Raw genomic sequence first — 24044 nt, forward strand, 5'->3', positions numbered from 1 at the left:
TTTTAATTAAGAAAATGCTAGAGACTAAATGAATGAATATCATCATTCGGAATTAATGAAAAATTGCCAATTATTTTACTTAAATTGCTGATATTGATTTAAGAAATTAATATCAAAAGCAATGAACACTACTGCTACTTTTGTGTGGGTAAACATATTAAAAGTTTGCAGTAAATGTGAAATTAAATTAATTGGAACAAATAATTTCATGGATAAACGTCAATATAAGTATTTAAAGCTAAACACAAGTCATAGATGTTATTAACTTTCCTGATCGAGAGAAAAATATATGAATGGTATTAATTCGTACAATAATTCACACAATGTACTTAAAAAACTAGCTAATTTGTTAGTCTCTAAATTAATTCAGTCAAAATGTTAATCTTTTATTAAATTTATTACTGTCCTAGTGCAAAATTACAAAGGATCAATTGACCTGAATTTTAGTACTCTTCGGAACCATAAATTAAAATAGATAACCATTTTACATATATTTAAAAAGATCTTTCTAAGTCAAAGACAGAATAAATATTAATAAACATAAATTTTTGAACCTATAAATCTTATAGTGTATACGTAATGACAAATTAACATGACTGGAATGCAATATAGTGTGTCTGTTTATGACATATTTAAAGATATTATAAAATTTATATATGTGGCGAAAAATTTCACACTTTAATTTCATATAAAAAAATATATGCATATACATATATATATATAAATGTATGTATTTAATATCATATTATGCGAAGAGCGGGTGAGAAAGTGGAGTGAAAAATAGTGAAATGTATAAAAAAAATAAAAATAAATAAATACCTATCACGTGTATACATATAATGTGAATATGAAAAAAATTGATTCTACCGCGGGCATTGAAGTCACACTTTAAAGATAAAATTGAATTTTTTTTTCATCAATTTTCTGCTTGCTGATTTTTATATTTGTATTAAATACCATTTAAATTGGAAAATTAAAAAATGAATTTCATGTGTGATTAAATTTTTTATATGATATTGAAATTGAAAAGCAAATTGTGTATAGACCATCATGTCAGAAAAAGCAACATAAAATGGCATAAAATACCGTGAATTGATTTATTTCATTTTATATTATAATTTTTTTTTTATTCCATCTGAACCGCCAAACCAAGTTTAAACTACTATAAGAGATTCTGGACTTAATTAAACCAAGTTATAAGAAATCAACATACAGACATATTGAATTTACCATTTGAAATATTAATTATTTTCTGTAGTCATCGTCTCATTATAAAATTTACACTTCCATGTACAATAAATCACATCATCAAGCAAGCAAGCAAGTAAGCGAAGGAGAGAAAGGAAGAAAAAAACTTCCATAATTAAAAAATAATATATGTTACAATATTTATCTGACACTTGTCTTAGTTATGCAAGCTAAATTGAAATAAATAAAATTTTCTTCAAGACAAACTAATAAACTTGTCACCAAATATATTTATCGAATTGTCATATGTGCTTGCTCGTGAAATATAAAAAAGTGAGTAACAGGAATGAGATAAAAGAGAAGACAGAAGAGAATGTGAAGTAATTAAGGTATAATAATTTTTTTTTCTTTCCTTTTCTTAACTTGCCAAGGAATGGTTTCTTGATGCTAAATGTCTTTTTTATGCCTCTATACGTCTATAGAATGAGGAGTTTATGAAATGATTATATGATGCAAAAAAGACAAATTATCATTTTAATAATAATTTTCATTCGCTTTTTGTACATATTTCAATTCAATGGAGTTGTTGTGTTGTGCGTATTGTTGTATAAATTGGTATACTTGATTACGGACCTATATCGAATCAATCAAAAGAGAAAAATATGAATACTCATTTTCGAAAATAATAGACATACAATCTCATTAGAGGAATTAAAGGAATTTTTATTCATCCAAAAAAGTTAACATTTTTTGTGTGACAAAAGAAGTCATTGAGATTTAAAACAAAAAAATGTGTATATAAAGAGATGTGAGTAGATGCTAAGGAGAAGCGAAGCACGAAAAATTAGGTGCGTCCGTTGGACGATTTCAGGTTTTTTCTTCTCCTCTATGTCTTGTGTTAAAGAAGTATACATATATTTAAAATGGTTGAATAACAAGCGAACAAAAAAGATCTTAAAACTTCGATAAAATATTTAAATTATGAAGATTTTTTTTTTCTTTCCTTTTCATATTTTTTCCCAGCTTATGTATATTACAGCACCAATGTTGAAGAGAAGAAAAGAAGAAGATATGAAAATATACATTTAACTGTCTTGTAAATTCTCATTTTTGTCCAACTTTAATTAATTAAATAATCCCAGAGCGTCTAAAAGCATCTTTGATTTTAACTTTAAAATTCAAGATAAAAATTTTCTTCATCCACTTTTCTCAATCTTCGTTCCTTTCTTTTACCGCACAGCACAACTAAAATATCTTAAAAATTTCTTTTCGCTGAAGAGAGGCAAAAAAGCATCTAATTGCGATGAGGGATCATAACAACAATAATAATAATAATAACCATCATCTGAATATATCTCAGCCACAAACATATTTTTCACACATTCTTTTTAAAATGAACGAGAAACCAATAAGTGTTTTTCATGAAAACTAAAAACCTCTCTTTGCTTGTTTTAATGAAAAAAGGCAAAAAAATATGAAAAAAAAGTTTTTAAAATTCTAAAAACACGCAATTTCAAGTTAATGGTTCTTGTCAACAGAATTTTTAACTAAATGTTTTTGTCCATCATCTTGAAAATGTAAAAAGACGATTGAATTAAAAAAGCAACGAAATCGAAAAGTGAAATGTGTATTTAACACGAGAGGAATCAAGAAATACCTTAATTTTTTTTTTCTTACTTCATTCTTCACTTGTCTTCATTTCTCTTTTATATTATACACACTTTTTAACGATTCGTGAAGACGAATTATTTTAGAGCAAATACGAGACAAAAGTGTAAAAGAAGAATTTACTTTTTTTGTGTATGAAATAAAAAAAATCACAAAAAAAATCAGCAACATCAATAAAATTGCCGACCTGACATCCAACTGGCTTTAAGAAGAATAAAAAAAATTATGATTTCCAAAAAGATTAAAAATTTGTCCACGAAAATGACTAATAAAATTTATAATAATTGTCAATGAATAAAACACATCGTAAAGGAAATTTATATAGCATTACTGCTGTCTGATAGAACAGAATGAAGTGAAAACTTGTTTTTTGACCACTGAGATATAATTCAGGGTTGGTAATTTTCGATTCTTTAACAAAAGAATGACATTTTTAATGTGCACATCTTCAGCTTGTAATGATATCTCCAAGTCTGTCTTAAAATGTAGTATACGAGATACGACCAAAGAGACCTTACTGATGTTGTGTGTAAAATTTATAAATTTCTGAAAAATCCAATCAGAAATTAATATTTATTTTAATGAAATATGAAAATAAGAATCATTTCGGGACCGAATGACACAGAAGAAAATTTATTTGATTTTAAATTATTGGACTTGTAAATGCGAGGAGATTGCAGGGAATGAAAGAAATATGGCAACGTAGTATTAATACACAACAATATATACTTCAATTTCATGGATAAACTTTTATTTATTTATACTACACAATTTCATGAAAATGTGCGAAGGAATGGAATGATAGTAAGACAAAAATCTTTAAATCATTTGACAAGTTTAGCGAGTGACAAAGCAGAAAAAAAAAATTGAAACCGAGAAAGGGAGATGGAAAGAGAAAGAAACTGTCTTTTTAATATTTGTGAGAATTTAAATAACCGGCTTAGCAATATTTTAGGTTCAATTTAAAGCCTCATAATGCAATCGCAATATATCGGCTTAACAAATGCAAATGAGGCACATCTACATCTGACACTAAATTACAAATTCAAACCGAATCACCTTGAATACTTACTATTTCTCTCCGTTTGTGCTTCGCTCTTTTCAATATATATATATATATATTTATATATTTTATATAAAAAAGATGGAAAAATACTTATAATATAATAATTTAATGTAACTGAGCTGAGACTAACCATCTCGGACAATGTCATTTAATAACATTTTTTTCCCTCCTCTTCACTCAACTTATGCATTTAAATGAAATGTCTTACAAAACAAAAATTGGAAATTTTATATTTGCATATATGTGGATCAAGCAATGACACTTCACATCACACAATTCTACAATTTATAATTTAAAAAAAAGACAGAAATTTAGAAGTGGAAAAACACTCAAATAAGGAACTTCATGAAATGCAATCCCATAAAGTTGCACAATTTATATTAAATATAAAATAAATTTTCATCTTATAATAATTTGTTTTCTCTTTTGCTCTTTTTACTTAATTAACATTATAGTATGACGATGGTTTACATGGCTATATGACCGATCCTACAGCAGCAATGTATGATCCACATTCCGGACATCGACCTGGTTTGCCAGGAATACCGCCACACCATTCACCACATATGAATCATGCAGCGGCAGGAATGCATGGTTATCATGGAACACCTAGTCATGTATCTCAGACAACAAATCATATGGGGGGTGCTGTTCAACCAGACAAACGTGATAAAGAAGCCATTTATGGGTAAGTTGAATCATCTCCTTTTCAAATTAATTTTAAATTATTTTGTCATAGTATTTTGTTATGAAATTAATTGTATAATTTAGAGAAAATTATAATCATTAAATGTGTGAGGATAATTTAGTAATTATAGTTTTACTAAACGACACAAATTTCTTTTTTCAAACATGATCCTTATAAATTCTATTTTTGTTAATTGAAATATTTTTAAGACTATAAATTAGCCTTCCCTTAATCGAAGGTTATAATTTTTAAAACATAAAACTGATGATCGTTCTAGATCGTTGCACAAATATTTATGTATTGAAAGATTGCGAGGGCAGTTCTATCACCTTTTGATGAATAGCATGCTAGGAACTCTAATAATATCATATTAAAGTGAGCATTTAAGGAAAAAAAGGAAAGAGAGATAGAGGTTGTGGAGCCTCCTTTCTTTAAAAAAAAATAATATTTTATGCTCTTTTTAATATACAAACGCGCATACGTATAATAACATCTGTCGTCATATGTTTTAAAAAATTTATGAATGCATTTTGTTTCTTTTTCTCATTTTTTCCTTTTTCAAAAACTGTTTTGAAGGAACGAAAGGAATAAAAATTCTTTATGTCTTTGTACAAGTGAATTTGAAGGAGACATGACGATTTTTCTAACTTACAATGCTCACACTTTTTTGCTGAAGCTCAAAAAATTAGGTCATAAAAAATTCATTAGGCAGAACATAGGTGAAATTTGTCTTTAACATGACTTTTAAGACTGTATAAACAGTTTTTGATGCTTGACAGAAATTAACATTTCATGTTCTCATTCATGATAGATAAATGAGTTTTGAGAGTATAAAAAAGGATAAATTTTTTATTGATGGTGCCCACATTTTCAGTTCTTTTTCCTATCTCGTTCCTTTCTCGTTCTTTTTATCACAAGTGCATGAAAAGGCAATAAAAAAATTAACTGCAAAAGGTGTTTTAAAGGAAACAACAACAACAAACATAAAATAAAATAAAGTATAATATAATGTGAAATAAAAATAAAAGAATAACAGAATTTGATACAATTTTTCTTATAACTTTTAAAGCAAGCAATATTTAAGTCATGTGCATGTCCAAAAATTATAAAACTGTTGTTTTATTATTATTCCACATGCTTTATATTTACACACAGACATTCAGACATTCACATGTGATGATCATGATTGAGGAATTTTTATTAGATATTTGAAATGCGATAAGCTGTGGAAAAATTAAATTTAAATTAATTTTTGTGCTTATCATGTAAATACATCTCATCAACTTTTTTTTTCATTCCATTTTAATTTCGAATTAGAAATACTGTCGATTTGTTGCCACACCACAAATGCATACTGGATATTTACTATTGCATTCTAATGACTTTTTTTTATGTAGAATATTAAAATAATTGCAAATCGCTTGTTTTCTTCTTTTATATTTCTCGCCTTACCATTCATAATTGAACGTATTTGATACTTTGGAATAGATTGCAAAAATGACTGACTACAGACAATCACATTATGAGGACGATTTAAACAAACAGATATATTCAGACACACATAGGCAGTTTAAATTTAATGAGCGCTATTTTTGTTATATCGTCATTTTCTTCTTTGCTCTTTCCTCTTTTTTCATTTTTCATTTCTCGCCATCAACATGAAAAAAAAATCTCTTCAAATAGATGCCAATAAATGAAATGAAGTAGTTCGACACTTTTAAGAAAAAAATAAATATTTCCTAAATATCACACAAAACATTTCATTTTCTTCTCTTTCTTCATTTTAAGATTAATGGAAATAAAGAATGAGTAAATGACGTCTCTGTAGACGATGGCGACGATTCATGTTCAATAACCCAAAAATTTGTCATGCATATACAAAATAAGCATGTAGGAAAGTGAGCAATACTTCCGAGAAATGCTTCACGAGAACTTTAAAACCTCATTTTTTACGGTTTATATTAAAATGTAAATTTTATATGCCTCAATTCAAAATGCATAAGCAACAACATTGAGTCGTAAAAATTTTGTGCTTAATTATTATAATTTGTATTGCATATCGAACAAAAATATTCTGCATTATAATGTTTCACTTTCGAGATTATTATGAGTGACAAATTAATATTGCTACTAGGTATATAAATAGCAACAACAATGCAAATAAATATAATTTTTAATGGAAATCGTGATTGTTGGGCAGTAAAGTGATCAAGAAAAAATATATTGGGAAACCTTTTCAAGTTTTGCGTTTCGTTTGCCTTTTCTTTACTTTAAAATTTGTGCAACGGAAAGACATTCTGCAAATCAGATTTGTTCTTTTGTTAAAATTAACGAGATTGCATGACGAATGGATGAGTTAGTCATCATTTGAAGTGGAAAGGTTTTAACTTTAATTATGAATATTGTTGACAGCCGTTATGAGTATCAATACCTTAATGATTAAAGTGTACATTTAATCAGGAGTTTCAAGTCATGATGAGCTGAAACAATCAATCATAATATGTACTCTCAATATCATATCAATTTTTGTAGAAATATATTGAGAAATCATAAAAATTTCATTATTTTGTGATTCTAGAATGAAGTTCTATGTGAGTCTATCAAAAATAATTCTTCCATACTAAATGTCAGGAGTTTGACATTTATATTTTGTCATGATGGTTGATAAGAGTTTTTGATATGTGTTAAAGATGAAAACCTGTCATTCAAGCTCATTATTAGCAGACTGAAATATTTTGATTTATAAATCAACCTAAACGTCCATTATATCAATAGAGATATAAGCATTTTTTGATTTGTTTAAACATAAAATCGTCTATAGTAAAAATTAATTCGTAATAAATACCCACGATCGTGGTCAAATCTCTATAAAAAAATATTTATTCATGGCAGTTAATGTGACGTAATCAATTTTCATTCATATAATAACAATAATTCATTGAAAATACTATGACAACCTTGAAAATTATTTTCTTTCGTTTTAATCAAATGTTTATGATTTGATGAATTCTATTTTCCTCTCCAGCTGTAAAGTATAGTGTGTGCCTTCATACATCTAAATTTATCTACAAAATTTGATAATTTGACTTAGAAAAATTCTCTTCAATAAAATAAATAACTACTTTTTTCATGTAATAATAATAAAATAACATGCATTAGCTACAATTCATGCTATGTACAATAAACTATATATTTCTATGTATTTAGGTACTATTTTCAATGACATAGCATAAAATTACGAGTTGTGCTATAATTTATCGATGATATTCAAAATTCATAGAATTTCTTTCGTTTTTCGCTCTCCTCTTCGCTATATAAGTATGTCTGCTTCAAAATATAGGAAAGAATGTTCCGATTTTTTTTGCTATTCATGATTCTTTGTTATTTAGTTCAACGCACAATTACTAGCAAGATATTGTTATTGTTGTTAGTGGAGATACAGATATGTTTGTATTTAACGTTAGGATAATTTATTTAAGTATTTGTACATAAACTATGAATTGATGTTCCATAGCTGAAAAATAACAAATGCTCAAATGCGCGCGTTACACATATTTCTCTCAAATATGGCTCACTGTATATGTTATAAAAATTTCATCTATGTTGATTTAGCTACTGATTCAGTCAGCTACCCGGTAGAATTGTCACACAGCCGCGTTTGCTTCTGTATATGACTTTAAACGATCTAAATTTTTTTTCCTCGTGTAAATATTGCCACAAATGTATTTTCATATGGGCAATAAAGCGAGAAGGCATTAAGAGCAAAAAATATGTATATGAAATAATGAAAAAAAAGAAGAGAAGAAGATTTGGGGCACATGGTTGTATGGAGAGAAAAAGAGATATTTTTCATTACATTTATCATGAGTAAACTGTGAACGTACTTCACGTTTTTCTCATAGAACAAACTTAAATGACTTTATGTACATAAGAATATTTATTACATTATAATTTTTTTGTTTCTATCTCATTGCAGTCATCCACTATTTCCACTATTGGCATTAATATTTGAAAAATGTGAGCTTGCTACATGTACACCTCGAGAACCCGGCGTAGCAGGAGGCGACGTATGTTCATCAGATTCATTTAGTGAAGATGTTGCAGTTTTTAGTAAACAGGTAAGCACAGAAAGCATGTCGTCGTTATCAAATTCGATTACTATTTATATTCTATTTCAATGTAAAAAATTTTACGGTCTTGGCTCACTTTTTTGATAACACGATGAATTAAAAGTACATACAACGTGTGTGTTCATTGATATATCACAAACATACTTCAAATTTTTTTATCATTATTCTTCATATGACGACAGTTGACTAATTTGATTTCCTTAGAATAACAAATAACATTAAAAAATTGTTTAGAAGTTAATGATCAGCCAAACTCTTGTTCCGTAATAGCTAATGAGCAGCTTCAATGCGTATAGCTCTCACAAACAGCAGCAGCAGTACACGATGAAATAAAAGTAAAAGAAAATATTTTTGCGTATATAAATGAACATTTATCTCTTACGTTAATATTTGTAGTATTTTTATTTCAAATACTTCGTTCTTTGGGGAAATCATAAAAAACAGTTTCTGATAAGATTTCCCCTTTTTTTGTGAGAGGCAATATTAGGTAGCTGAAAATTCGAGTATGTAATAAAATTGATTTTTTACGATTGTTTACTTATTTAATTGATTTTCGTGGACTTTGGTGCTAGAAAAATTGTTCTCTTACCTCCCTCATTTTTTTGATTTTCAACAATTATTTTATTCGTGTACTGATTTAAAATGAACGTCATCGACAAACAGGCAATCAAAGGGAGAGAGAGCGGGAGACACTGTCTCGATCTCCTACAGTCAAACTGCTGTTTCTATTCACATTAATTTATACTTGACAGCATGTGGTTCTGTTATGTATTTGGATGAAGAAGAACTTTTTAACTTTTTGCCTAATTTTTCTTCTTCCTTCAAAAGTGAGAAAAGAGTTCTTTTTACTATCCTTTGAGTTCAACGTAAAATTTCTGCATAATCATTTCATTTGACTTTCCAACCCCTCCTCTATAAACATTCTATCCCCGTTTTCATCAATATTTACTGACGACTGGCTGGCTGACATTTAAAATCATTATTCTTTTTGTCACTCTCATTCTCAACGACAGCAACAACACAAAAATTATATATTCATTAAAAAAAATTGAGCAACTAGAATAAATAAATTTGTGGGACAATATATGTGCATGTATGAATTTTTGGTTCATTATACTTGCTCCTATACTTCTATCCATAAAACTAATTTTTTTGAATAGAATTTTTCACTTCCATTGAGAGGAGAAAAAAAAAGTTGTTAAGTGAGCAAGCGAAGCAATACATAATAAATATGATTAATTAATGATTCTTAAGCTTATTATCGCTCATTTTTTCGATCCCAACAAGTTACTTGGCTTTTTACTTACTTTATACTATTCATACACCACTCTTTTTTTCTCGTAGGCTCAACGTAATCGATCAAATTAAATGTGACATGTATTTCATTTTTTATGTATACAATATATTTCTCTTATTGCTTTTTACTTTTAATTTCATGGAAGGCATAGTGAAAATGATTTTTATTAGAGAAAATTTTTGGACAGAGTCGAGAAACTTTTTTAAGGGTTGTTTTTTTTTTTGTGGTGATGAATGGATAATATGAATGAGAAAGCACTTTCTTCTTACACAATAAAAACAAGCAACAACAATAATTTAACGAATACTGACGTAACTGTATTAATTGGAAATAATAAATAACCTTGATGTTTTTGACCTACCTACACCTCTGCATCAGCTGATGTTTGAAAAAAAAAAGAATGTATTGAGTGTGTAAATAAATAGACATTGACTTTATTCGACTACTAGGTGCTCACATGTTTGAATTTGTTGACTTAACAACTTTTTTTTTGGGAAATAGGTAGATAGATAGTTAGATGGATGGATGGATAGATGATTGCTGGTTGAATCCGAAAAAAAAAACAATTTCTAAACATAACTTTTTTATCATAAAATGTGTTTGAAGTAGGAAAAAATTCGTAGTTTTGTTGTTTACTCTTATCAAAGTATATCTTATCAATATATCATCGTACAATTGAACTTAGTTGGTAGGAAAAAGTGACGAAATGGAAGTATTAATGCTATAACGACAATTTGTAATTAACGTTAATTTTTATGATATAAGTAAACATATTTCGGTTACCCAAGATTCATTATAAATATATTTTTTTCTGATATCGTTAGGCAGCGTGGCGTTGATTTTTATTTAGCTACGCATTTCCTGTAAATATGAACATTTCGTTCATCTATTTTCCATTAATTCCATTAAGTAGAATTCGGGGCATATTTTTTTTGAAGTGAGTAAAAATATGAAACTGGATTAGGTTTCTCTAAGTTCTTCTTTTTTCAAGACCATATGATAAACACTCTTCAATGCATCAGTTGATGCGTGCATGTATTAGACATAACGGAAAGATATGATCGAAATGGATGGAAAGTGAGTGAGCTAGAGAGAACAAGAGTCAAAAAATAAATAAACAAGCCAACGTAAAAGAATCTTTCTTTTCCTTTTTTTCTTTCCCTCTTTCTCATTTTTTCTAAAATTAGATAAGAACCGTCTTCTCTCAAGATTTTCTTAAAATAAACCTTGATGTCATCACAATCATTTTCAGTATGTGTCGGTTTTAATGTGGCTTTTTATAAAGAAAAGAAGAAAAAAAATAAGAAAAATGTGATTTTTTCCTTCATCTCAAAAAACACATCAGTGGTGTTTCTTCATATAATATTTTAATACACATTCTTTATATTATACTATACATATTTTTTTTTCCTTTAAAAAAAATTTTTTTCTGTACATATGAAGATTATGTTATGAGAAATGAATGGTTTTATTGTGCTCACACAAAAAATATCTAACGCATATGGTGTTATACTTTATTTAACACTTATGTGCCTCTCAATTCTGGCCTTAGTGATGCTATTAATGCTTGTGACTTTTTATACACATCATCTTCTTATTTGATTCTTCATAAATGAATGGCTGACTGAATTGAATCATTTGGCACACAAAAAGATATCGTATAAAATCTAATGAGAAATATTCATAGCTTAAAGGATTATATTGTATATGATGATTCATAAAGTCACAATGATGATCATCTTTTTCGTCATAATGATCGTCTAATAGTTTTGAGCCAAAGACCACATTTTGTTCTTTTTTTAAGTTTGCTCCTTATTTCTTACGTGATATACATATACACATTAAATTATTTTATAGTCCCGCAAATATTTACAATTTTAAAGTACAACAGATGATACGCCACTCTCTTACATCTCATCTCATCATCTTCTTTTGATAAAATCTCATACATTTTATGACTTCTTAAAGAAAACAGTCATAAAACTTTTTTTTTTCTTTTTTATATATTCGAATTTTTTTTTTGGATTTTATTCTTCATCACAAATGAATGAACTGTATCTTTATAGCCCCCATATCTCCCTCTTCTTTTTCACTTCGAACCGAATGCGTCAATTTTACAATCGACAATTTTACAATTTATTTAACCAAATACAAAGGAAAAAGACGAAAAGAAAATCAAACATTTAAAATGATGATTATGTATTAATCACCTATTTTGTGTGAGTTTTAAAAATTGAACTTGTTAATTAAACTCATTCTTCAATGATAAATTCATTAATGAAAACGAATGCATATGACATGTGATATATGTATGTATAAAAGTATAAAATGAAATGTTTCGTACACACGAGACCATTATAACAATTACATTTTCATTTTCAAGTGCCGAAACTATCTTTTATGATGAATCAACACACCGAAATAAAATATTTTCGTTTATATATTTGTCAGAAAATCGTCGCAATTTCGTTCAGCGATGCACATAAAAAACTAATAAAATACCGATTCAACTTAACGATTAAATCATATGAAAAAGCAATTGATTGAAATTTTTATCACTTATCGATGATTACATAAAACAGCCGGTAAAATTAATATTCCAAAAACGCTATTTTATGGTTGTTGTTATTATTGCTCTGCCTGTTTGTCGTTGTTATTGTTTTTTGATGCTCATGCTTATTCTTTCTCTCTCTTTTTCTCAACGGGGTGGTAGAAAAGAGACAACAAAAAAAAATGAAATAATAAAAAAAAAGATATTTATGGAATGAGAATCAATTTTATATTCTTCAGGTGTTTTCGCATTATATTCTCTCCTAAATGATTTATGAATGTAAGTGCATATTATATGATATATATTTAAACGTCTGTTAATTTTCTGTATGACATTCTCAAAAGTGTGACTTGAAGTGATATGTGCACATAAAAACTGTTGCAGCTCATAGATTTGCATGGATGGATATTCATTCGTTAATTTGATTTATTTTTATATATGCACTCATATACTGTAAAGTGTACATAGCGCAATTTATTAAGATGAAAATGAGTGAGATGGGAGAAAACAGTACATCAAGTGACGATGATCGTAAAATAGAATGAAAATGTTCCTTCATTTATAATCTAGAAATATATTTATTTTTTTTTTTTTTGCAACTAAACTTATCTCTCCTCTCGTTCATACATTATATGATGAAAAAGAATGTGAATACAAAAAAAGCAGCAGTTGAAATACCGTAACAAAACAAAAAGTGCCAGAATGAATAAAAATAAAAATACAACACAGAGAATTTTTCAGAATTTCGCCTTAGCTGTTGCATACTTTATAATGCCCTTTTTGAAAATTATATTCTTTCACTGCTTCTCATTTTAGCTCAAAATATTTTTTTATATATTTTTATAAATTAAAAAAATGTGCATCGCACATTTAAGAATTTTTACATTCTCCCTTATTCGCCAAGTTCTTTTTTTTCGTCTTCTTTTTGCAATTCTTAAACTGCAAGATTATTTTTCATGCTGCTGATTCATGTTGTTTTTTTTTATTTTTTTCCTTCTGCTCTTTATTTAGTTTTTGTACTGCTATTGCTGATGCTCCCTTCATCCATCTCTTCTTCTTGACATTGCATTGCAACAGCAGCAGCAGCAATATTATATGAAAAAGTATATCATATTAATAATGACAATGATCTCCTCTTGTCCTTTCGAATTTGTCATGTGTTAGGAATAAAGTAACAAGAATAAAAAATCCAGTATAAAATTATCAGGTTTACAAGACTTAAGCGCACTTTCAGCAGCTGCATTTGTAGAGTCTTTCCATCATAAAATTTCTCCTATGTCCTTTGTTCATTTAAATTTCATGGTAATACTAAATGACACCATTCCTGCCTTATCAAAGTGACAAAAGTCGAGTATATATAAAAGAATAAACGCTTTAAAAGCAGAATTTATAAATGATGATCATATTAAGTGAACGAGATGTGTCATGGTGCACATATGTTGCACAGAAGTATGTGGAGTGCAAAATTGATTAGTTATATGAAGTGATCAATTTCTTTTACAAGTAATTAATTCAGAAATATAGCCTTGATGTAGATCACTATTATGATGATGATGATGATGATTATAAGAACACTGATGTTTTCTTAAGAATAAAAAGAAAGAAATGAAAGAGAAATGATCGTGAAAACATTAAATTTTCTGCTTAAAACTTCCAAAAGCATAATATTAAGAAATGAAATGAAATGAAAAAACCAGATGTTAAAAAAATTAAATCAAAAATCTTTTAATTCCCAGAATAAATTGTTTTGTTTTTAAATTATATGAATACACACCTATAATCTATAATTTAATATAATTGAGGTATTTCTCTCTTTTCTTCTGGGCCTTCATAACTATACCTTCACATTATACAATAATACAAAGCATGATGATGATCATCAACAGATCACATCTCAAAATGAAATATAATTTATTCATTTAACAGTCTATACAATTATTCGATGATATCCATGCACAAATTAGAACATTGACTGATGACTTTCAATATATCTATATATATGTTTACGATATGTGTAGACGTATACATGTGTGAATGTATTTGAGACGAATGAGAGAAAATAGTAATATAACGAAGAAATAAAAACAAACCTTGCAAAGAATGTACCATCATGCTGTGTAATACCACATAACTGCGCTTTTTGCTGCATAAATATTTATTTATTCCCCTATGTACATGCACGTACTTACATGTCGTTCTTTCTCTCTGTGCTACCTACCTACCAGCCTCTATTACCTTTTCGTTCTTTGTACACGCGACTTTTAATAATATTGAAAACGCATATCTGCACTTTTTGCAGTTTCACAAACAATTTGGTTAGTTCTATTTAAGTAACTGTTCCTTACAAATACAATCGACTTTTCCTTCACGCAATTTTTGGAAGGATTTTCTAAGGATCATATAAGACCCCAAAGACATAACACACATGTCTTTTTTTCTCTCTTACTGTATACATGTAATGTAGGTAATGCGCGAAGGGTCTTTCCTTAAGGAATATAAAATAAGAAAAACAAGAAATAGTAAAAATAACAAAAGGGATCAGAAGACTCTTTGTGAGTTCTTTGGAATTTCCTTTTTTTTTCTTTACTACCACAGTTTTGCAACTGCGTCATTACCTGCCTTGAAACATACGTTCTCCTCGTCTATTCGAAAAACAAATTCACTTTTAACTTAACAAGAGATTTTTTTCGAGGTTATTTTTAAAAATTCTTTCTTTTTTAAATTTCATTTTTTTTTTTGTTAAAAATATAAAAAAATTTCCTCCCTATAATATTTATGAAAAAAAATAAGGCAAGACAATTTACTTAATCTCTTCGCTTCTTTTCATTATTGTAAATTGAAAATGAAAATAGTTTATTTTAAAGAAAAGAAAAAGAAGAGAATGTAGATCTTTATATTTATAATTTTAAGCTATATAGAATAGGGAATGAACTTATCGGGAACTATAAGATTTTGTGCAGGTTTTAAAAAATTTGAGACATTGTCTTCATTCTGACTTATTCTCCAAGAGCACCTGTCTTTCAGAGAATTTTTTGATTAATTTTAATAAAATTTTGAGTGATTAGCTTACTGTAGCCATGCTCCTATGTGGAACTTAGTTAACAACAAAATGCTTTTCATATGACTCTGTTGCTATGCAGCTCCGTCAGATCAGAAATAATGTGATGTTTTGATGACAACAAAAATAAATAGCTTGGGATTAATTCTTTAATAACTTCTAAGATCACTTAGCTATTGTTTCCATTCTAAAGAGTCAAAAAGCGCTCAATCAACATTATCACCATGGAAAATTTTTAATTTTGTGGAAAAAATAAGAAGGTTATTTTCATAAACTAGCGGAGAAACTAGATAAATGGAGTAGCTTGTACATGTGCACAGAAAAGATCATTTTTTTATACACAAAAAATGAATTGAATACAATGTTAAAAAAAACTTAAAGCCAGACTTGAAGTGGAGGAAAAAAATCGTGAAGTATATTTAAGAGCGTGTCTTGAAATTACCTATTTGATGACAGAAATATATATTCACATTGATGATAGATGCTTTCCTTATAAAGTTATTTCTGTGATTTGCTCTGTGATGATGGCAGACAGACTTAAACTATTCCCATCTCTCTTTCGTCTTCTATATCTCGTCAATTTCTTTTCTTAATATTTTTCTTTCATTTTTCGAAAAGGAAATTGAATTTCCGAACATTTATGTATTTATATATCTATATAGACTCACAGATACGTCAGATATTTATTTCGTTCAGGCAAAGCATACATAGATGGGTCAATGAATTGTTGATGACTTTTAATATTGTCATGGATCATTTAACAAAATGCAATATTTTCGGTTCAGACTGAAAATTGAGCATCATCATCAATTCATCGTTTGTTTGTACTCACATGTGTGGGGGTGTTTTGTAATCACAATGATGATATATATGATCATGAATTTAAAAATTATACATATAAATATATTTTTTTCAAATTAAAATGAAGACGAAGAAAAGAGTGGAGAGATAGAAAGAAGTTGAAAGAAGTGATATACACACATAATTGAAAATTGCGTATAAAAGTGAAATAATTTGTCTGCCTCCTTGTGCGAGCCACAATGTAAACATGAAATATTTTACAAATATGGCGCCGTATGATTCACATGATATAGAAATGGAATATCGATTGGAAAGTTAAGCACATACGAAAGAGAATCTAATAATTTTTGTGTGTACAAGAAACAGTTGAGATGTAAAGTTGAATAAAAGCAAGGAACGATAAAATATATCAATTACAGAAAAAAACTCATCCTAACTGGAATGTTTATTAATTGCTCTGGCTCCGTTCTCTTTCTGGCACAATTCCGTTCATTCAATAATTTAAACATTCGATATTGTTTTACTTCTTTCAACACTTTGTCTGTCTATCAATTTGTTGAAAAATTGCTTCTTTACGAAAGGGAAAAAAAAGTGTGAGAAATGCGCGCCAAAAAGATTATTTGGAACATTGATGATCTTCTCCAACTTGTTTACTATTGCTACCGATAATGCTTTGTTTACATCAATTTGAATTGTTTAAAATTTCATTAAAAATAGATTTTTCTTATTCTTGAAGAGCACTTTTTCCATCCTGACATTCATTGTACATCAGAGAGGAATTTTTTTAAATAAACAAATCGTCTGGTGCTCATGAAAAATATTCTTGTGGTGATTTATGAACCTCATTTTGACATATTACTGATTCTATAGTTTGAAGGCTTCTCATTCTTCCTTTTTCCACTTGCTCTTTATATCTTTTTTTTTTTGCCAACAACAACAACAAGAATAGCAGTGTTGCTGTTTTTGTTGTGACTGTTGATGTTTTCATTGAAGAATGAAGAGGAAAAAAATCGATAAAAATAAATGAGTGATAGAATATCAAAATAAAATTGACACGTAATATAATGACAAATAACATAAACCTTGCAGCATCATCATCATCATCTCTTCTTTTGAATGCTTGTAGAAAAATATGCTTGCTATAAGTTTTTTGGTTTAAAAAACTCAGAGAAATTTAATTTTTTTCCTGCTCGTGTATCGTATCCGAAAAAAGATATTCCTGTATTCAAGCCCGCCACCAAACAACAAAAGAAATCGCATTGCTCTCAATAGCGATAAACGTTCGTGACATGCAATATTGCGTTTTTATCAATTTTTTTCCTTTCTTTCTCTTAGTGGCTGCCAAAAAAGCGAGCCTTTGGCATGTAAAATATGAACCATGCACATTCGAACTAAACATAAAAATAAATTATCTTGGTAACGCAAAATCTATAACACAGTAAATTTTCTCTACTTTAGTGTGTACATATTATTTTTGCAGTTAAATAATAAGAATAGTAAGTAAGTAGGTATGTAAAAAAAGTTGAAATTATGCGTGACTACGTAAACTTAATAATTGTTCTATATTGATCGTCGATTGATTAACTGAAAGCAAGTATAGAAGAGAAATAAAGAATGAGAAGATGTTCTGCAAGAGTTGGTATTATTAATACTCGAAACAAAAGAAATTGCATAAACATAGTAAAACAAGAAAACTCACAAAAAAAGTATGGGAATGGTTTTCTTCTTGATCATGTCGATAATGAAGAATACTGAGTGAATAAGAATAAGAAATTGCAAAAAGTAATAATAAATTATCAGACACACATATTATGTTACATTGCTTCTCAAAAACTCGAAAATGATAATCAATTAACAATTGACAGGCCATTGCGTACCAAAAATATGAAATATTTTCATATATGTGTTATGAAGATGTTCACGAAAAGTCCACAACCATTATCATTACCATCGTCGTCATCATGTGACTTATTTTTTAACTTGTACTTATGAATTCCTTATGAATAACACAAAAAAGAGAAAGAAATTAAAAATATAAAAAAAAAAATTGTCAAAGAAACATTCCACTGTTCCATCAACTCAATACAAGACGTGAATTATGATGAAACTGTATGGACTGTGTGTAAAATTGAGCGATTGATTTCACATGCTATGTGGAAAAGGAATTGAATAAAATATTTTTTGGACTGAAACATTTTTTTTTGTTTGTTTGCTTGCTTACTTACTTACTCACTGACTCTCTATGCAAAATGTTAAGAAGTGAAGGAAAAGGAATGGCTTGAAAAATATTTCGAATACAATTGAAAATGAAGTGTTTAAAAGAAGTCATAAAGTCATAAAAATAATTTTTTGATATACTTCTTGATATTTTTATGAAATTTGATATGCTCTTGTTCTTTATTTTTTCCATCTTTTCTTCATATTCCTCATCCATATATACATTAATTAAATGAGCATTAACTTCAACCTTCACACATAAAAATGTATTTTATAAGTACATATAATCTTATTCATAAAATGAAGTTAACATTTTTATTGTTTTATGATTTTTTCTGCTACAAACACAAGAGCATCAGGAGAACTTTTTACCAGAAAAAAAGTGCAATTGACTGAATGTAAAGAAGTTAAAAAAATTTTTTACCTGTTTTATGTTCATATTTATTTTTGACATGACCTTCAATGCTGGAAATCTTATTTTTTGTCTGTTTTCATCTTCTTCTTATCCGTTCGCATGATGGATACGCACTTTATTGCTTCACAGTATGACATTTGCGAGAGGCAAGGATAAACATATGCTTAACATATTAGAAACATATATAACCATTTCACTACTTTTATTTTCAAAATCTGGAAGGGACTATCCACATCCATCTTCTTTCTTTTGTTATTTTAAGTTCATGTTACACATGATGTAAAGAAAATTTGTTGAAGCATTCTTATGGTTAATTTTTTTTTATTTTGGCTCTTCATGAGATGAAAGATGAGAATGAGCCTGTGGAAAATTTATTTGACTTTAAAGTACCGTTTAATGTTGTACGAATTTCTTCTTATTCTTCTCTCTAAAATTTATATCACAAAACAAGGAAATTAAAGACCTACAAAATGAACAATAGTAATAAAAATATTGTGTGTGAGTAAGAAAGCAAAACAAGGCACAAGAAGATGTAAATAATTCTACCTGTTTTAAAGTCAGTCAGTTTTGTGTGCTTTTCTATAAATCTCTTTAACTTAAATTAATATATGACGGTCAATAAAACAGTAAAATTGTAACTGAGACCATGTTTGTCTTTTATGATCCACAACAGCCATCAAAACAGCAGCGATAACTAATTTCAACTTATCTCTTTCTTTTAAAAATAAATTTTTTATGCTCTTTTATGCCATATATTCGTATGGTATAAGTATTTGAGTTTTTAAGAAGAAAAAAATGTAAATCACTTTCTTGTTTTCTCGTAAACGAAAATGAAGAGAAGAATTTATGTCTCTTGCAATTCACACATTTTATTGTGTCAAAAGTGTCTATATATTAAGATCTTCTCAAGAGTTAATGGTTTTATGATCTATACGATATTTCAAAGAAACAGTGAAAAAGAGGTAGGGTGAGTTCAATCAATGTTATGATTTATTTACTCATCATCATCAGCTTCTTGATATAGAGACTCAAATAAAAGAAGAAGGAGAGAAATAAGATAAATTAGATGTATAGATTTATTATGAAAATTGTAAAGTCTGCTATGGTATTTTTGAACAAAACTGTCATTGATTATTTACATAAATATAAATACTGTATACAAATAGAAGAGATGAGGGGATGACATAAACAGTAAATTATAACTTTTTTGGCAATTTTTTATTTCTTTATTCTTTCTCACTCACTCATTCATTTCACTTCATTGCTTTACTGAAAACTAATCCCTGACCTAAGATACGTGAAATAATTTGTTGGTTTTATCCGTCACGATCATCATCATCAAAAAGCTCATTTCATTTATTACGGCTACATTTATGTTATTATTTTTCTTAAACATAATTTTTTTCTTTCTTTGCTTTGGGTGGCTGGATAGCTAGCTAGCTGGCTGGTTGGCTTTTATGAAGCAAGAAACTTTAAGGCTTTAAATGATGGATTAAAAATGATTTATAAAAGTTGTGTGTATCTCTTCGTCAATTTGCAATTATCCATGTGGATTTCTCTGTTCGTTGACCACATGCTGATCTCCAACAATCGTGTTGTTCATTGCGTTGAGCCTTCTACTTATTACTATAGTATACGTACGAATGAGATGACTTATATACATTAGCAATGCATGCTAATTAATTTTTAGCCTTATACTGAAATCGCCTTGTTAATAATTTTCTTATTCTCTCATTTTATTTCATTTTTTCTTTATTTTTATTCATTTCAGATACGCCAAGAGAAACCTTATTATGTAGCTGATCCTGAAGTTGATTCACTTGTAAGTGTTTATATCTTAGATTTTAAAAATTATTCAACTTAAATTTCATTTTTTGCATTTCATTCTCCGAGTTAAATTAATTAAACATTATCCATAATATGTGCAATATGCAATCATACAAGAGAGTATGAGTAAATAATAAAATAAGAATTTAATTGAATTAAAGTTGAAAATTACAAATTTATAAAAGTAAAAGAAATAAGTAAATATTTAGACCGTAATATTTCATTTGACAAGCCTTCATGTGTGAAATTGCAATTTTAATTTTTACAGCACAAGCTTTGGACTATTTATTTAATTAACTTTGACGTTTTATTTGTTTTTATTTCTCTTCAGTTAAATATAGGCAATGAAATAAAACATTTCCAAGATATTTCAATTATAAGAAAAAAATATTGTATATGAAATTACTCTCCTTCTCATTCGATTAATAATCATTTCAAAATGTGCAAGTTTCATGTCAAAAGCAGACAGAAGAGAATCAGTTGAAACATGTTTAACACCTTCCTGATGTTGTAATATTTTTTCCTACATTTCCTGTTGAATCGTAACTTTTCTCCTTCTTCTTTTTTTCTCTTATTTTCATTTGCAATTGCAATTCTTTTGCAATACATTGCATTGATCGGTGATGCAAAAATACAACATGAAGCGCACATTCCTGTCGCATTAATTTTTTATTTTTTATTACTATCGACAAGACTCTTTATTTCAATTTATTTAGATCTTAATTAAGCAGCAATAAACAACTTAGCATAGCAGGAATCTTGAATGAATAATCCTAGTTAGAATTTTGTTCTTGAATACTTACAATTTATGGAAAATAAAAAATTCATAAGATCCAGCAAATCAGGTGCAATAAGAATCATGTTAGACAAGCTTTGACCTGTAAATGTCTAGTTAATTTATAATCCTGCTATGAAAAATGATATTGAAACTCTTAACCTATTAATAGTAAATTTTGATGAGTCATGTCATAGACAAACAACTTCAGAAATTATAAATCAAATGCTTGTCAATGAAATTACATAAAAACTCAATATCAATTATCTCAAAAAAAAAATTCACATGTTAAATTGGAGTAAAAATCGTTGTTAAAAATTAATATTTCCCATTTTATCATTCGAAGATTTCACAATAAATTACTTGCTTGTTGCACTTATCGTAAATATGATTGATTAATAAAGAAAACATGAAAAAAGAGTAAATATTATTTTAAGAAAGTCGAATGCAATTGCAAAAACAGAGAGAAACAAAGCACAAAAAAAAATAAAAATTATTCAACACGTTTTCTCATTTTTGTGCACATGCATACAAGAAATGAACCACCCACATCGGTGTGAATCAATATAATAAAATGAAAGAAGATACATTGGTCGCTCTCTCATTGTCGCTTATTTAAATAAATATACCTTACACGGATAAATTTTGTTGCATGTCTTAATAACTCACATGGTAATGCAATTGATGATGAAATAAAAACAATATTTTTTTTATAAAATGTCACTTCACTTTTGACTAAAATATTTTCTATTTTTTGTGATATTTCTAGATGGTACAAGCAATTCAAGTACTTCGGTTTCATCTTTTAGAACTGGAAAAGGTAAGTGATTTAAATTTATTTATCATCATCTGATGTAGACGAATATAAAAGAAGAAATTTTAATGAAAGCACAACAAAGCAAAAAGAAAAAAAAGATTTAAATGCGCGAATAATCCACCATATTTTTCCATGGATATATATTTCTTATTTTGATGAAAACTGTGAGCATCCATGTGATGGATACATTTAAATGAAATAAACCGCCACACACTGTTTTCTTTATACACGAAAATCAAGAACAAGAAGAATAGAATATGAAATGAAATATATGAAAAAAAATTTAAAATTCAAATAATTTCTTCTCGGCTGTTTTTTTTGCACAATCTGTAATTAATCATTTGCCATGCCGAGAGTATAGGAGAATAACATAAATGACTGCACACACCACGCTTAACAGAGAAAGAAAAAAAGAGCAAGAAAGGGAAGAAAAAAAATTCTTTAAAGTCTAATAACGTAGAGAATTACATTTGCATTTACAATTAGCGGAATATAGTGTGAGCAAAACTGATTTCTTATAGTGATGATGATTTTCTTCTTTTTTGGTTGAAGATTTTTATGAGCTTTTGTTCTTAATTTCCTCGTTCTTATATTCCACTCTCCTCTACTACTTACTTAATTTATATTGAGATATATTTTTTTTGCTTCCATACCATAAACTACTTTGGAAATTGAACGTGCGAGAAAAAGAAGAAAAGAATATAAAATAAAAATAATTAAAAATTACCATAATTGCTACAAATTTGTGCGCTAATCACCTTTAGTCTCTTAGTTAGCTCCATACATACTCACAAGTGGTGTTCAGTGTCAGCTTGTGAATTGAACATGAAAAATTTCGCCTTGTTGAGAAAAGAAAAATATTTTCTTCAATGAATTTGCGTTTTTCGTTAGTAGATTTGTGTCGTTTTAACATTGAATTGAATATGAAAAGCACAAGCAGTTGATCGTATGCTGTAGATTACACATAACAAGAAGAAACTTTAATTAATTTGGAATTTATTGCGCTTATTTAACTTTGTTTCAACTCAATTTTTATTTTTCGCTTTTATTCTTTCTTTGAAACTATCGCCATTATTCAAAAGATGAAAATAAAGACCTATGAGAGTAAGGGAAACAAAAGATCATAGATAAGAAAATAAGCGCACAATGGAATTCTAGTATAGGACAACCAAAAAAATGATAATTACAAAATCAAAAACCGTATCGACTGCCTCAGTTGGAAAATACATAGCATACGATGAAAAGAATATGAAATAATGTACTATAAATATTCAGTCATATATTAGATTAGAGAGATATACATAGCAAGCTACCCAAATTTAAAAGAATATAATGTACATGTACATGATTATTTCACGAAGCAGAACAATTAACTTGTATGAAATTCTCCTTTTTTTACTCATTTTTTTGTAAGTACAATAATAAAATGAAGCACATAAGTATAAAAACACACAAAAAGGTGTATCATTAATGTCTTACCTCACCGTTTAATATTCTTTTCTTTTTTTGTTTTCTTGGTCTCATCTCTCTCTCTCACTCACTCGCC

General features: G+C 28.1%; 1 protein-coding gene across 1 annotated transcript in view; it reads left to right on the forward strand.

Annotated features, from left to right (window-relative positions):
• Positions 1 to 24044, forward strand: part of hth (Meis homeobox homothorax) — a 40150-nt gene that overhangs the window by 4693 nt on the left and 11413 nt on the right. The window contains exons 2-5 of the mRNA XM_070647787.1: positions 4378 to 4610; positions 8587 to 8728; positions 20851 to 20901; positions 22451 to 22501. Of these exons, the coding sequence (XP_070503888.1) occupies positions 4378 to 4610; positions 8587 to 8728; positions 20851 to 20901; positions 22451 to 22501 (477 nt within the window). The remainder of the gene's footprint in view (positions 1 to 4377; positions 4611 to 8586; positions 8729 to 20850; positions 20902 to 22450; positions 22502 to 24044) is intronic.

The sequence above is a fragment of the Chironomus tepperi genome, unplaced genomic scaffold, assembly GCF_022539635.2.
Source record: "Chironomus tepperi strain 1889 unplaced genomic scaffold, CSIRO-AGI_Ctep_v1 contig_376, whole genome shotgun sequence".
Classification (NCBI taxonomy): Eukaryota; Metazoa; Arthropoda; class Insecta; order Diptera; family Chironomidae; genus Chironomus; species Chironomus tepperi.